The 17,418-nt window shown below is 44.1% G+C and overlaps 1 protein-coding gene across 2 annotated transcripts in view; it reads left to right on the forward strand.

Moving 5' to 3' along the window:
• Positions 1–17,418, forward strand: part of GPLD1 (glycosylphosphatidylinositol specific phospholipase D1) — an 833,365-nt gene that overhangs the window by 670,979 nt on the left and 144,968 nt on the right. For both annotated transcript variants that reach the window (XM_069218887.1, XM_069218885.1), the window contains exon 16: positions 14,150–14,224. In XM_069218887.1, coding sequence (XP_069074988.1) covers positions 14,150–14,224 — 75 coding nt within the window. The remainder of the gene's footprint in view (positions 1–14,149; positions 14,225–17,418) is intronic.

The raw sequence follows: 17,418 nt of genomic DNA on the forward strand, positions 1-17,418 counted from the left end.
GCCAAGCCTCAAAAGCATAACACTACATTCCCAGTATCTCTCATTTAAATTCACTCACATATTCTCGCTCATTGACACTTGCTCTCTCTCATTGAACTCATTCATTCTTACTTTCTTGCACTCTCTTACTTTCATTCATTTGCACTCACTCTCACACATTCTTACTCTGATTCATTCATACTCACACTCCCTTTTACTCTCAATACCTTTTTCTAACTCACTCTCACTTATTCTCTCTCACTGATTCACTCATTCTCACTTGTGGTCCACACTCACTCGTAATTCTTGTCGCTCAGTAATTCTCACTCACAATCTCTTATTCTCCCGCACATTTATTCTTGCTAATACACTCTCACTCATCCACTCTCAGTCTCCTGCAGTCACTCTTAATCTTAGTCTGTCTCATGCTCAATCTCAGCCATGTTCACTCACTATCTGTCAGTGAGTCTCACTTTCACACACACACATGCAAACATACACAGACACAAATGCATACAAAAGCTTTCACTTGCACAGTCACACTCTTACCAACAAGCACATGCACAACCTACATTTAAAAGCACTTTATTACTCAGCTGCCAGTGAAGGTACATTTTTATTTAATAGAAAACATGCAAAAATGGAGAGTAGCACTATGATGCCCAGAAGGGCAAGCCACACCTCTGTTCTTGGTACTGATTGTTCCACATCTGTGCCAGTCAAGTGGGAACCAAAGGCAGATCTGGTAATAATGTTATACCAGCCAACATACTGTGCTAAGTAAGTATAGTGAGCCATCCCAACAGCTGCAAGGGAAGCATAGGGAGAGTTCTCACCAGTGAAACTTGTGAAAAATGGGGAAATTGGTGCATACCACACCAGCTACATCATATACTATTATCCTTATTTTCCTTTCCGAATTTCCCTCTTTTGTTCTCTCATCCTTTTTTCTATAGTGTCTTCTCTCAATCTTTCTTTCTTCATCTCTCCTCCTTTTTACGATCATTCTCCTGTTTTTACTGCCAACCTCTTTCTTCTCTCTCCTGGTATCGGTTTCATTGCTCCCATTACTTTCTGTCATCATTCCCTATGATTTTTAATCCTTTAACCATCATTCCTTCGCTTCCTCCATCCTTTCTCTTTCTTTCTCTGTATACCTTACCCCTCTCTTCCTCCCATCACATCCCTCCTCATCGCACTTTTTCATCTTACCTCGTCTTTGCCTTTTTCTGGTCCTCTCTCCCATTACGCCTTTCTCCTTTCTAAATCAATAAAAGCACATGTACTTAGCAACAGAGGTAGTGCTTTAGACCTGTGCTCAAGTGAGGCAGGTTGGATTTGATAGTCATATAGAGTTTGACAATATGAACAGGCTGGACACTGTATGGCCATAATTCACATTGAGGGAATTGTATTGATAGAAATGCAAGGATAGATCTGGAGACAGCATAATATTGGTAAGTAAATAATCGCAATAGATAGGGAGGTTACCCATAATACCTGTTGCAAATGTTTAATGACAAGCAGGAAAATATAAGAGAAGTTCTGTTTTCTAAATTAAAACAGCAACTTGAAACCATTAAATGCCAGCAGACATCGTGTGTGGGTTAAAAAACAGAAAATAGTGAGGCAAGGGATGTAAAAGTAGACTGCAGCAACAGCCGTCTATATAGATTTAGCAGAGACCAGATTTTAGCCTCTATGTGCTTTACTTGAGGGCTTACATTGTGTATGCTTCCTAAAGCCTGTACTTCGAATAAACAGGTGGCATCCGAGCTTCTCGGTAATGAGCTCTGCCTGCATCGGTCAACAATGCTGATATCTAATGGGGCAGTATTTGCATTTACCTACAGTGATGCTACATTTTCAAGAGACATACCTCAGACTTGTCTTACAATGTTTCTGCAACTTTAATTGGTCACTACCTACAATTGTCATCGCTGTTATTATTTAAAGGGGCAGCAGGACTATCTGTTAGCAGTTTACTTAGTGGAACAGTGCTGAACATGATAGCAATTATGCTTTATTATAATGGGACTGTGCCTTCATTTTTGTGCTGTATTACTGCTGCAAATTGTATGAACATCTTCACAGAATTGGTACAATTTTTATTGGCTTATTTATGCATTGTCAGCAATGATTTAGTACGTATCCTATAATAGATATTTAACCACACTTGTAAGCACAGGTTTTAGGCAGCATACGCAATTGTACATTTCAAAATTCAGAACACACCGAAGAGTGAGGAGCAAGTCAGCAGAGTCACATGTGAAGTCCACAACCATCAACAGGGGGCAGACTTGCCAACATTCTGTGTTGACAAAAAGAGGTACCATATTCATGTTTTACAGCCATTGCCACTGTGATACCGGACCTGTAGTAACAAACCAAGTGTGGCTACCATCTTTCTCTGGCATGGATTTTCACAATGTGGCAAGAATGATAACCCATATTTGTCTGTGCCAGAAGTGTTTCTTTGGTGTACATAACACTGTGTCACTGTCTGCTAATGATGAGTAATAAAATAGATAAATCACTTTTGTTTATATTTTAACAATTGGCAAAAAAGGCAGTTCTCATCAGCTGGAGCATTGCCCAACTGAGCTGGCTTAAGATAGTGAACCAAACTCTTCTAGCAGCTTTTTATGTAGTTAAAGTTTCAAAGTTGTACATATATAATGTCCCTTGTCTTTCTCTGTCAGCTAAGGTCACCCACAGCCCCGCTCTCCCCTTTACCTGAGCTGTCCTTGTGTTCATGTCTGACGTCTGCCAGGGTAATTTGTGTGTCCTTTGTCTTTAGTAGCTGTTTTGGCTGCTGAGGTTCTGACAGGAATCGAAAAAGGGACAAAGGGGGGCATAGATCTGAAAAGACAGCAAAGCAGGGCCCTACTTTGGACTGAGGGAGCAGGAGCTAATTCTGAGTAGGCCTCTTGCTAAAAACACCAGGCAGGGTCCGACATGAAAGGCAACCCTGTGTGTATGTCAAGGGAAATCGGGGTGCTTCAGACAGGATGGGCTGTTAATTCTATGTCAGGACCGGAGGCTTCGGATTATGCTTCTCTTTCTTTACTGATCCAAAAAACAGCAGCCAAAGAGTTAACAACATTAAACTACAAATCCCATCAACCCTAGTAGTCCATAGTGTCCAATCCCAGGGTATCCCCAACTATAAGAGTCTCTATGACAACAGCTCCTCCTCTTTCTTTGCTGCTGCGCAGCCGAAGTTAAGTCCCTCGTTTTTTGCCTCAACTATATTCTGTGAGATAAGTACTGTTTAGTTTATCTAATTTATGGTTTCTGGGCCGTGGAGTGGGAGCTGGGCAAGCGGCACTCGATAAGCGGGAGACTCTGTTCAGGCTTCCCGTTTTGTTTTTATTCCACGATTCGCGCGTCGGGAACGTCCCTCGCTCGTTCCCGATCGCGCTGTTGGGGGAATGGAATCTCCTCCCGCGACACAGCTGTGAAATATTGCTGTGCGCGCCGGGCGGAGGATATTGATTCACTCGGTCTCCGAGTGAGACCGAGCGAGTGCAGCATCGGAGAGCAGTCTGCTCTCTATTTTTACACTTTTTGCGCTCGCGCAGGCACGGAGCCGGAGATTCCGATTTTCATCGGAGTCTCCGTCTCGTTAGCACGCGAAGCGCATTAGAAGTGCTATTGCCCTACAGAAAACCCGACGGGGCGAGTAAACGATCAGGCCTCGCCTAGGAGGCTTTTCTGCAGGTGCTCCCTCCACATTACTGCAGGCCCACAATAAATTGCACTGGGTGCATAAAATTTGATCCACTCTTTTCAAAAGAATATTTACCTGCTGGGGTTGCCTCCCCCCTTGAACTTCATCTGTATCCTGCCATGGCTTATTTTGCTGGGGAGGATGAATATTATCAGGAGGAAGTGGAAGGTCCCTTCCCTGAACAGGTGGAGGAAAGATTGGTGCAAGCCTTGGGCTATCATGTTCAAGATTCCGTTAACCAAGCGCCAATAAAAGCACTTAAACCATTTACCAGACCTCTGGTCAGATATGGGCAAAGAGAATTAATGGGACCCCTACCATCGGGGTCACGAAATAACAAATCTCATTCCAGAGACCCTAATCTCATCAATATGGGACAGAAAAACCCTTTATCCTCAGGAGAAATTCTCTCCCAAATGGCCTCGGCCGTACTCAACGACCATGAGTATAGTTCGGATCTTCCTTCTTCCGAGGGTCTTCCCACCCTCTCTGCAGGACTTAAAGATCTCTCTCAATCATCCGACTCGCAATCGGATTCCGATGCCTCGGAGCCTAAACCTTCAGGCAAACGCAAACGAAAATCGAAACATTACATCGGTGAAGAAGTATCTCCTCAAGGAAATTTGCTTTTCGACCCAGACAACATCATTCATCCCAGGTCAACGGAATGGGTCCCTTGCAATGAAGTAGCCCAGTATGTTCAAGAAAGACTTCGCAAAGGGTTTGATAAAGAGGTTCGTAGCATTCTTAGATCGGAATGCCCCCGCCCCTCGCTGGTGGGCAAAGTGGCAGACACCCCAAACCCGACCCCAATGTGGCTACCTTTCTAAAGAAATTTTCTAAAGACCCTAAAAAAGGTCTGGATCGCGCCTGGAAGGGATGTCAAGACAAATTGCTAAATTTGTCTGGTCCCATTACTAAGATTTTAGACCTAGCCGTTCAGGCAAAAGTAGAAAATTCGACCTTAGACTCTCAAACTGTTCTAGAATGGGCCCAAAGAGCCATTTGCCTTTTGGGCAATGCAAATTGTGCCATGTCATCCGAATGCAGAAAATCGTTCCTCATGCGAATAGATCCTAAATTAGCAGAGTTGGCAACCACGGAACCAGGCCCCCTAGCTAATGGTCTTCTATTTGGAGAGAAATTCGTGAAAGACTTGGGCAAGTACGTCTCCACCTTTACAGCCCTGGACAAGGCTCAATCCTCCATGAAACGAATGTTCACAGGTGGCCTTTTTACCAGGGACGGGCGTTATAGAGGTTGGGTGCCAGGCCGTGGTTTCCAACAGACCTCTGCCGGTTATGCCCCCAGAGGTCAAGGATATTACCAACTTACGGGTTTCTACCCCTCCAGAGGCCGCAGAGGTCGTGGACGTGGCTTCAGGAACCGGGGCTCAGATCGAGCTCAAGATTCCTCCAACGCAGGTGAGAATGATTCAATTTTCAGAGGTGATTCTTGGGGGGAGACTAAAGAAACATGCCCCAGCATGGAGTCGCATTTCCCAAGGTCCGTGGGTTCTTCAGACGGTCAAGGGTTACAGACTAGAGTTTTACGACACCCCCCGACAGGAATGCCCCCCTCTTCCCCTCTCTTTTTCCCTTGCAGAGAGCAATTTCATAGACGCAGAAATCAAAAGTCTTCTGCACAAACAAGCAATTATACCCACATGTCCTCATCCAAACGGCTTCATCAGTACCATTTTTCTAGTTCAGAAAAAAGGAGGAGGTTTTCGATTGGTACTAAATCTGAAGGATTTCAATCATTGGATAGTCTATCACCATTTCAAGATGGAAGGTATCCATATGTTGAGAGACCTTCTTCAAGAAAAAGACTGGTTAGTACGTCTAGATCTCAAAGACACCTACCTGTCAGTTCCCATTTTTCACCTCATCGACGATTCCTTCAGTTTCAGTGGATACACCTTTGGTACGAGTTCAAAGTGCTCCCTTTTGGTCTATCCTCAGCCCTGTGGTGCTTCACGAAGCTCCTCCGCCCAGTAGCCCAGTTCCTTCGGGAAAGAGGTGTTCACCTCATCCTTTATCTGGACGATATTTTGATCATGGCACAGTCCAGAGAATTAGTCTCTCTACACCTCTCCTGGGCAATACAAATACTTCAGGATCTAGGTTTCTTGATCAACAGCGAGAAGTCAGTCACGGTTCCCTCTCAAAATATAGAATTCTTAGGTTTCCAAGTAGATTCTATTCAGACTCAGCTCAGACTTCCTTTAGCGAAGCGAGTCTCAATCAAGAAAGAGTTACGAAAAGCCCTTGTCTCTCCGACTATATCATTACGGACTCTAGCCCGACTGGTGGGGCTTCTGGCTTCCTCCATTCAGGCGATCTTTCCGGGCCCACTACACTACAGAGCCCTTCAGCGCTTGAAGATATTAAACCTGCGCAAGGGTCTCTCTTACACAGACCAGATTCCGCTATCAAAGGAAGCCAGGACGGAGATTGTTTGGTGGCTTCAGCACATGGAAGCTTGGAATGGCAAGGCCATCTTTGCATCCTCTCCAGAAATGATCATCGAATCAGATGCCAGTCGATGGGGCTGGGGAGCTCGTTGTGGATCAGTAGAGATGGGGGGGCGTTGGTCTCCAGAGGAGCTGAATCTCCACATCAATTGCTTAGAGTTACTAGCGGGAGCATTTGCAATTCGCTCTCTCTCGTCCGACAAAGTCAGATGTTGCATCCTCTTGCGGATGGACAATGTGTCAGCGGTGATATATATCAACCGCCTGGGAGGCACCAGATCTCATATGCTAGCGGAGATTGCCAAGGACTTTTGGCATTATTGCCTCCAGAATCAGATACATGTGATAGCAGAATATATTCCGGGTCGCGCCAATGTAGTGGCGGACTGGAATTCACGTTTTCTGAAGGACAACAGCGATTGGATGCTCCATCATTCACTGTTTCAGAAACTGTCAGAGAGATGGGGTCCTTTTGTAACAGACCTGTTTGCCTCTCGGCTCAACACCCATCTCCCGAACTTCTTCAGCTGGAGACCGGATCCAGTAGCAATGGGAACAGACGCCTTTCTCCAAGATTGGTCTCACAACATTCACTATGCTTTCCCCCCCTTCTCTATGATTCAGAGGGTCCTTGCTCAAGTAAGGAGGCAAATAGCAGAAATAGTGTTAGTGACACCGCTCTGGAAGGCCCAAGTATGGTTTCCGGTAGCGATGGCATTATCATGTGCCCCCCCAATACTTCTGGCATTATTTCCGTCTCTTCTTCTAGACCCGTCGGGATCCCCTCATCCTCTAGTTGTTCAGAATCAACTACACCTCGTGGCTTGGAGACTTTCAGGAGACAATGGCAAGTGCCGGGAGTTTCAAGAGACTCTTTGTTCTTTTTATCTCAATCCTGGGCCCCCTCCACCCATAAACGATATGAGTCAGCCTGGAAACGATGGGTGGGTTGGTGCAGTGAACGGGATATTGATCCCGTGGGGACCCAGATCCCCATGATAGCTAACTTCCTCTCAGAGCTAGCTACATAGGGTCTAGCCTACAGAACGGTTAATAATTTTAGATCTGCAATTTCAGCAGGTCACCCCCAGGTATATGGTAAGCCTGTGGGGGAACACCCTTTAATTTCCAAAATTCTGCGAGGTATTCGAATGGTAAAACCTCCTCAGCCACGCTACGCAGTCTTGTGGGACGTGGATGTCGTCCTTCGTTTTATTAGGTCGTGGCCTTGCAATGAAGATTTATCACCTAAACAATTAGCGGCTAAATTGACGGTTCTATTATGCCTTATTTCATGCAGACGCGTTTCTGATGTGAAAGCCTTGGATTTGACAGGTAGAGTATTTACTCCTACGGGAGTCTCCTTCTCTATTTCCAGAAGAACAAAAACTGCATCAAGATGTATTTCATACCCTGCTTTTCCTCATAATCAAAAACTGTGTGTGATTCAATGTCTCAAAACTTATGAGAATTCTACCCGTGAATCTCGAAGAGATGCAGGAGGTCAATTGTTAATCTCCCTTCGGAAGCCCTTGGCCCGGTCTCGTCAGCAACTTTGGCTAGATGGGTCAAATGGCTTTTGGGAGAAGCTGGTATTGATACCTCAGTATTTGGGGCTCACTCCATAAGGGGAGCTATGGCTTTCAAATCCTTTGGTGTGGGTTCCAGGTTTGAGGATATCATGGCAGCTGCGGATTGGTCTTCAGATAGTACATTTAAGGTATTCTATCATAAACCCATTGTGGATATAGCATCTAATGTGGTGGATCAACTTTAAACTAGCATAATCCGAAGCCTCCGGTCCTGACATAGAATAAAAAAAAATCTAGCTTACGCGTCAAGAATTTTCAATTCTATTAAGGACACGGAGGCGAGGATTATCCCACCCAGATTTTAACAATGGTAATTGTTTGATGTTTAATTATCAACGTATAACTTCGTAATGATGAGATGTATTCAAATTCGTGTTTTTCCCCCCCTTTAAATTGAAATTTTTCAAAAGATATTATTATTATTTTCATTTAGGTTCCGTTTCTAAAGGAGATTGAAATTTCAGGATGAGAATTCGAAGATTCCTGTTGTGTTTGAGTTCGCAGTCATGTTCAGTGGCAAGTTGAAGGATTGATGTATGTTCGTCTATCGCAAAGAAAGAGGAGGAGCTGTTGTCATAGAGACTCTTATAGTTGGGGATACCCTGGGATTGGACACTATGGACTACTAGGGTTGATGGGATTTGTAGTTTAATGTTGTCAACTCTTTGGCTGCTGTTTTTTGGATCAGTAAAGAAAAAGAAGCATAATCCTCGCCTCTGTGTCCTTAATAGAATTGAAAATTCTTGACGCGTAAGCTAGAATTTTTTTTATTGCCTGGCATATTTAGAGGTGAGAGACACAGCCAGGTGTCCTACAGTCTGAGCAGCTAGCTTATTGACTGAAGTGAGAATAGTTACTAAGGTGCATGAACCCTCCACGATCTTTGCTCTTTGCTGCCTTCTGCTCGCACAGACCTACTTCAGATACACTCTGAAATGAATTAACCCCTTCAAGTGCAGGCCTTGCTGGGCCTTGCTTTTCAGTACTCTTTTAAGAAGCGCCCAGAGGAGATGCTGAATGCAAGCCATGGCCTGCCAGGCCAAGCAGGAGTTGCAGAGACAGTGTCAGGCCCCACAAGGGGCAAGCCGGTGGCCGCAGCTGCGACCCTTGGCAACCCTTAACTGACGTCCATGCATTTATTAGGAGCAGGCAGTGTCCATGCGAACCCTGTCTGCTCCTCAAAAATGCTTGTTAAATTATTTATTTTCTTCTTTAAACGCATCCCGTTTTCCTTTCGATAGACACGGGCTGCATTCAAGTAAACAAATATATATATTGCTTCATTTAAATGCAGTCACAGACATGGTGGTCTACTGAAAGCAGCAGGCCACCATGCCTGTGACTCTGACCAGTCGTAGTGGATCTCAATTTCCAACCTACCTCCTGTATATTAATGAGGTAGCTCAAATTGTGGCCCACTATGAATCAGTATTTGTGAAACAACATTTTAATACGTAGGTTGGTTCACAAGCACCAATGCATTTGGTAGAAATTTATCTCCAAATTGTACCCATTTCTACTGAACCCCTTTTATATTTCTAATAAGAAATTTGCAAATTGCAAATCATTATTTAATGCAATTCATGATTTCTTATTAGGAATCTTTGTACATCAGTCATCTTGGGATCCAACCTTGCTGACAAAACCCTTTGCAAGGTTACCGGCAGGTTTTGAAAGCTTGTACAAGATTTCAGCATTTGCAGTTCAGGTGAATATCCAGCTTCAAATTCAGGGATTAGGGGCCATATATTAAACAAGTTCTCTTGCACACGACACAGATGAAAGTATTTGTATGAGACTGCATGGTCTATAGCACATACATTTGACTCAGAATTGCTCCTATTTAGTGCCTCTGCTGTAGACAGGTTGGTACCAACCACTGCTGAACCTTAATGCTAACTGAAATGAAAAACGTCACTCTACTGCGAACTGTAAACTTACATTTAACAGAAACCCTTATTCTGACATTGTGAATCCTGCACTGACAGTCAAAGCCCTGACTCATATGGCACTGGTAGGCTGCCCTGTCCTCTCATGAGTCTACTTCTGATGTCAGATCTCAGAGCCTTCATAACCACTCATGAAGTTTTACGTGAACATTTTACCAAATTTTCAGAAAACATTTCGTTTAAAGAAACAATCCTAGAGCAAGACTCTTACGGAGCTAATGCAGGTTTTTGATAAGCTGACACCTCTGAAAAACCGGCTATCAACATGGCTGCCTCTCCTATGAATGAGGGCCACAGTTGAGCGTATCATTTACTGTATCAGGTTTAAAAGGCCGAAACGACTGGGCATAGTCATTCACATTTCAATCTTTCACCATTTGCTAACTGACTGGTGTGTTCAAGAACTGCTAATTGTTTTTTCAAGGCTATTCTGGTGAATGATTAACTTTAACCAACACCTACATTTTTTAAAGACAAGGCAGATTTACCTCTCTTCCGCCACCAAACCAACAATAAGACTTGTACTTCAAGAGAGTCAGATCTGTCTGTAATTCTCTCAATATCGGAGAATTAGGGCTATCTTCGGTTTGGGTTGAAAGGAAATGTACCTCTTTGAGATCCATTAAGTGGTATGGGGCTGCCAGTATACACGGGTAAGATGATGCAGTGCTTTTAGTGCTCATTTTTGCAGGCCCTGTGTGATAGGTAGGTCTTCATTCCCAGTCATTTTTCTGAGGTAAGTAAACTGAATACTCGTTTCTAATGGAGAATAATATTTGTATAGAGAATGTTTCTAGCTGAAGTGCTTTGGATTAAGGCGCTGTATAAAAATCACATTATTTCAATGTTTACTACTTGGAGAATGCCACTTAAAAAAGACACACAGACAGCCAAAACATCCTGGTTCTCTGCAAGAGGCCAGAGAAGCTGCTCCTGTTATTTCACCTCATTTAACTTCACTACTATGTTTTGTGTGAGAGAACAGGGCTGATTGCAGAGGCCCCCTAACTTTTTGCCCCCATTTTTCACTTTTTGCTGGTGTTTTCCTGACTCTGATGGTGCCCTGGGAACTGCTAACCAGTCCCAGGGCCAGTGCTCTGTGTAAAATCAGTATGCAAAGTAGTCTAATTATAATTGGCTAAGTCAGCCTACCTATAAGTCCCTAGTATATGGTAGGGCATGTAGGTTTAGGGACCCTAGCATAGGTAGTGCACCCACCCGTAGGTGCACTACTGCGGTGCCAAGTGTCATTTTAAAGGCAGGCCTGCCTTGCTGGCTGCTTTTAAATTAAAGTTAGATGCAAATTTGACTTTCGAATTAAAAGTAGTTCCAAAGTCCTAAACTACCTTATTTTCACACATAAGTAACCCCTAAGGTGTGCCCTATGTACCCCTAGGGCTGGGTGCCATGTAACTATAAGCAGGGACCTTATAAAAATAGTTTTATAAGCCTTGGTGAGGTAAAACAGCCAAATTTATTTTTCCCTCATTGTAGTGAATGGCCTCCATAGGCTAGAATGGGGAGACTTTATTTTAGTTTTAAAGGTCCCCTTAAGTAACAGATACCAGACGTTTGGTATCAAATTAATTGTTATAATAAATCCCACAACTTTCAGTTGTGGGATTTAATATAACTTGTTCAGGTAAAGAGTTTTAAACTTTACCTGAAAAGTTGCCAACTTCAGCCCTGCAGTGTTTTTGCTGCTTTGCTCTGATTGGCCAGCCTCTGGCAGCCTGGCCAGGCTGCCTTGAAGAGGTGTGAAGTCGCCTGGCTCAACACAAAGAGATGTGCCTGGGGGAGGAGATCTCCCCTCAGCAGATTGGGAAGCAGGAAGTGGGGAGGGTGCCAAACTGGTCTTCAAAGGCAGGGAAGGACATTTAGTGCAACCAAGCAACACCCTCACATCCTGAAAACCCAGACAATTAGGTGCCCCCTTGATTAGATTGGAAGAGGGCAGGAGAGGGGTGTGTTTAGGATTTTTAGCCACACCAGTGGGTGGGCTCAGCCAGATGTAACCTCCAAAGATCACTTTCAGCCATGATTAATTTTTGAGGAATGTTGCTCCCTGGGATTGATTTTTGCCACACTTCCCAGGAAGTGGTCATCACAGGGGTAAGGACCCTGTCCCTAATTGGAGAACCAGGTCCCCCCGGTTTTTCACCCAAGAGCAAGGATAAAACTGGCAGACCTGCACCCACACCTAAGTTCCCTACAAGGAAGAACTACAGAAGAAGAAGGACTGCCCTGCTGGACCCCTGGCCTGCACCTGGCCACTGCACTCTGGAGGACTGCACCAGCTGCACAGTTGGGCTTCACCACAAGAAGGACTTTCCCTGGCTTCAACTGGTTCAATGAGGGACTCCCTGTTTGCCACAGGTGAAAACTTGCTAACCAGAGTCCCCTGCACCAACTCCTGAAGAAAACAACCAGCTGACCACTGCCCAGTGGCCAAAAAAGAAGTTTGCACCAGGTACATTCTGGGAGTTGTAGTCCACACCCTCAAGGATCATCTCAGAGCTTCTGGAACATTGGGGTGAACTGTGGACCTCAAAAGAACCTTAAAAGAACATCTGGAAGAAGATCCAGAAGTTTGGAGAAGTTTGGAGAACTTTTGGAAAAAAGCTCCATAGAGGGACTGACCCGCCGCAGCAACTCTAGCCGGCTTGCCTCAACCGCGACCGGGCCTGGCTTGCAGGTTCGTCCCGGTGAAGAAAATCTCAAAAAAAGTGACTAAGTCTGAACGTAGGAAGTTGACCAGGACTTCCCAGCCAGTATATCCAAAGAGGGCTCCAAGGACATCGGATCAAGATTCAGGTTTTCCCCGGTCGACGAATTTTCACCTCAAAAAAATGACTAAGTCTGAAGTAAAAAATCCCCTCCAAGGGCTCCTGCGACGCATATGCGAGGAAGAGTTTCAGGAGGTCGGATTGGACTGGCAGGTTTGTCCCACTGGAGAAAAATCTCCAGAAAAACGACTAAGTCCTAAGGTAAACTTTTGACTGAGGCCTCCCACGGACTGTAGTCGGGCCGGACTCCATCGAGGTCGGCCTTAAACTTTGACTTTGCCTCGGCCGAGGTGCAACCAGATGACCAGATTGGCGCTTTTTGTTTCTAGTGCTAGAAAGCATTAATTCTTTAAAAATTCATATCTCCAGTTCCCCTTATCCGATTTCATTCGTTTTGGTGTCATTTTAAAGCTAAAAATATTCCCTATTTTTATAAATTTTGTATTTTTAAACTGGTTCCTGTGTTTTATTTGTGATATTAGAATGCTTTACACTTTGGGGCATATTTATACTCCGTTTGCGCCGAATTTGCGTTGTTTTTTTCGACGCAAATTCGACGCAAAACTAACTCCATATTTATACTTTGGCGTTAGACGCGTCTAGCGCCAAAGTTCATGGAGTTAGCGTCATTTTTTTGCGTGAACACCTTCCTTGCGTTAATGATATGCAAGGTAGGCGTTCCCTTCTTTAAAAATTACTCCGATGCATATGCGTCGTATTTATACTCCCGGGCAAAAATGACGCCCGGGAGTGGGCGGGTCTAAAAAACCCGCATTAGCGTCGGATTTTAGCGCCTGGGTCAGGGCAGGGGAGGGCACCTCTGGGCTCATTCTGAGCCCACAGGTCCCTTAACGCCTGCCCCAGGGACACCCCCTGCCACCCTTGCCCACCCCAGGAGGACACCCAAGGATGGAGGGACCCACCCCAGGGACATTAAGGTAAGTCCAGGTAAGTATTTTTTTTATTTTGTTTTGTGGCATAGAGGGGCCTGATTTGTGCCCCCCTACATGCCACTATGCCCAATGACCATGCCCAGGGGACAGAAGTCCCCTGGGCATGGCCATTGGGCAAGGGGGCATGACTCCTGTCTTTGCTAAGACAGGAGTCATTTCAATGGGGGATGGGCGTCGTAAAAAAAATGGCGCAAATCGGGTTGTGGCGATTTTTTTGCCTCAGCCTGACTTGCACCATTTGTGGACGCCCATACGCCATTTTCCCCCTACGCCGGCGCTGGCTGGTGTACGTCGTTTTTTTCAACGCACACCAGACAGCGCCGGCGGCTAACGCCGGCTAACGTCATTGAATAAATACGGCGCCCGCATGGCGCTTCAGAATGGCGTTAGCCGGCGCTAATTTTTTTGGCGCAAAACTGCGTTGGCGCAGTTTTGCGTGAAAAAGTATAAATATGGCCCTTTGTCTCCTAAGTTAAGCCTTGTCGCTCGTTGAAAGCTACCAAGGGCTGAGCTGGGTTTAATTTACTGAGACCTAACTGGACCTAAGTGGAGGTTATTGGCCTATTGCTAAGTGTAGGTACTTACCTGCCCTTACCAATAACCCATTTTTCAACATTTTGTGATTTTTTTATGCAACAGTACATTTCTGATGTTTTAGCATTTTTTTTTTCATTTTTGTAGGGTTCAGTATATGTATACTTCGGTGCAGAAGGAAGTGGAGTGGCGGTCCAGCCTAATATTACAATAAATTGTTGGGTAAGTTTAAGAACAAAGGGCCTGATTTAGTGCTTTAGTGTGTTATATATTATGACACTTGTAATAAGGTGGACAAGATATCCATCATGTTTGTGACAGAGTGACCCATCTGCCAAGCTCTAAATCAGGCCCAAAGTATCCAAGGCTTAGGCCAGATTTACAGAAAGGATGTGTGCAATGCATAGCTTTCAGTGAGCTGTTTTCATCTTAACCTTGTGTGCAGCGAAGGATTCACTAGTCCTTCTCTGTACAAAGGGACCATGTCTCTTGAATCTCACCATGCCCCCATCATTATTATTAATGAGGCCTTCTAATTAAAGCAGACACCTGTATCTGAATACACTTTCTGAATGTGCCAGCACTGTGCTGTGCTATCTACCTCTTGTTGAGGCGGGAGGTCACACTATCCCAAAAAGAGGCATGTCACAGGAAGACTGCTGTCTCCTAATCCCCATTCAAGACGTTTTCAAATTCAAATTGTAAACTGCCCAAAATCAACAGCTACATCTTACTGAATGGACGTTAGGAGCTGTTGCTAAGCATTTGTGCATTGCTTTGTTTAAAGCAATGGATGTGTGCAATGTTGATGCCCTCCTCCCCATGCGATTCTCAAACTCTTGCAATTTATCCACCGCATTTCACACTGGAAATTGCAATGCATACAGTAGGTTGCATATTAGTGCCTTGCTTTCACAAAATCATTTGCACTGGTTTTGCAAATGCGTTTTTTTTTCATTTTTCTTTTTTTTGTGGGACTTCTGGTCAGGCAAGTCTTGCAGGTAAGTCCCTCCTGGCTGTATACAAACTGTCCGCCAAAGCGGGATGCTGTTGTCGTGCTATGTTGCGCTAAAAGGAGGTGTGGCAGCCTTCCCCTGTACTGAAACTTTGGCGCCTGCTTGGTGCAGTGACTTCTGGTCAGGCAAGTACCTCAGTTAAGTCCCACATGGCTGCAAACAAACTATCCATACAAAGTAGTTTTGTGAGCAATACCCCTTGTACATCTAGAGACATAATTCTTTCAAGAATTCTATGTGCTGTTCTATGAAATTCCATGAAGATGCAGGAAATACATTTTTAACCAAGTGAAATATACACTGTGAAGTAAATAATGATTTTGTATGTTATTCAAATAATATATATTATCAAAATGATCATTTTAAGATGAGATGGCCTTTTATAAAATCATGTTTTTCTTATTTTAAGCATATTTTTACTTCATGCTTAGCTTTTGCATCATGAATGTTTGTAGCATTATGCTCACTTGTTACACTGTGCATGTTTTTTACATCACACACTTTTGATACATCGTGCTTGCTTGTTACATCATACTCTCTCTTACACCATGCCTTTTTATATCTCAGGTGCACTTAAAATATCATGCTCTGCTCACATGGAGTCCAGGAATGTGGCATGCTTATAGGATGGTGCTGTATCCTCTGGGTACATTGAGCTCACCTTTCACTCATACTTCATTATTACAGCCTGGTAAAACATCTAAGATTGTCTAGTGGTTGAAGTCACAGATTACTGGATACATTGATTCTTGATGGTATTTCTGAAGGTAATAAGTCCCTGAAGGGAATTGACCCTTATTGAAGAGTCTAAAGTTTGGCATTTCATATTGGCTATTACAGGTCACTTCTTCTAAAGCCAGTTAAAGGCATTAGAACAGTTTTCATACATCCTGTAGTATCCTTACACAGTATTCAGGACAACTAATGTGGATAGCATTTGTGTATCCAAATGAGGAACTGATCACTCTGCACTGCTGCCTTCAATGTTAGGCAGTGGAATAACAAAGGTCCCTGAAGTCCATGTGGTAAGGGGGGCAGCTCCTGGCGCCCCCCTCAGCACAGCACCTGGCCTGAGTGAGTCTGGAGGTGGGGCTCCCTCCAGTGACTTTATGCCACTAGTGCTAGGTTGTTTAAACTGAAAAATACTGCACGGACCTGTGTGTTTATTCACTGGTTGCTGTTATGGAGTACTCCTGGGTTCATGGCAGTGGTTGTAAAAGTGAGGAATGGATTGGTGATGTGTTTGCCAACCAAAAATATATAATGGCCCTAACGTAGGCTTGAGGCAAATTCATTGTATCCTGACCATGAGGATTTCTAGCCTTTTGGAGAAGTGGTGGCTTTCTGACCTGCACCTCACAGGATATGCTTCAAAAGATGGGCCATGAGGGAGCCTGTAAAAATGTAAAATGATACAGGAGAGGACCCTGAATGTCCTTGGGTGCTAGAATCCCATTTAAATACAAACATCTGCCAGTCTGTTTAAAAGGTTTTATAAAGTCTAAGGGTTAACTAAGATGCTCTCTTAGTGTTGCCTTCACAAATAGATACTAAAGTCAGCCGCAGGTTTAATCAAAGGAGACTGCTTCATTGAGGTCTGGCTCAGATTGAGGTAGAAAGTCTAACAGCAGTGCTTATTGTCTTTATAAATAGAATGCTAGATGACATGGGTGTGGGCCCCTCCAGCTCGATATTCTTTGTTCATGAAGAACTGGGCTTGGATTTTGTAGAGGACCATGTGAAACTAGCCCGCTGCCATTATGGATTTCAGTGTCCAGTGGGGATTCCACAGTCCTGAATAAGGACATTATTGAAGACTATCTTGGGTGTGTGTGCAGGCTTAAGATCCCCTGGTTAAGGTATATTTATTCTGTCACCCAGTCTTAAGTTTGTCCTAATTTGTTTAACAAGCCACTGTGTATCAATAAGAGGGAAATAAAGATAATTAAGGAATCTTTCTTGACCCATGCAAGGGAAGTAAGGGAAATGTATGCGCTTGCAAAACCAGCTATCTGCCCTCTCCTGCTTTTGAAAACAGTGGCTGGCCCTGAACCCTATCTTAGTTATGTTAGGTGCCCTGGGGACAGATCTCTTTTAACTATGTTTCGGTTGGGCTCAATTCACACTTACATATGCTTCCCACCGGGTCAATATGACCCAAATTATTTTGGAAATCCCCTGTGATAGCTGTTCGCCATAGACCTTGGAGCACTTTTTCCTTTTCTGTAGTTATGATGACCTTTTACAATATAGGTTTTTGTTGCCAATCCTGAAGGCCAGGTGCTTTCGGCAGCTTAAACCAGCCTTCCTGTTCCTACAATTGTTAAATTCTGAGGTGGAGGCTTAGGAAGTTCTTTCATTTTTGAAGGGTGGGTTAGCCTGTAACAAGGTTATGAATTT

This window comes from Pleurodeles waltl, chromosome 2_2 (assembly GCF_031143425.1).
Source record: "Pleurodeles waltl isolate 20211129_DDA chromosome 2_2, aPleWal1.hap1.20221129, whole genome shotgun sequence".
NCBI classification, from domain to species: Eukaryota; Metazoa; Chordata; class Amphibia; order Caudata; family Salamandridae; genus Pleurodeles; species Pleurodeles waltl.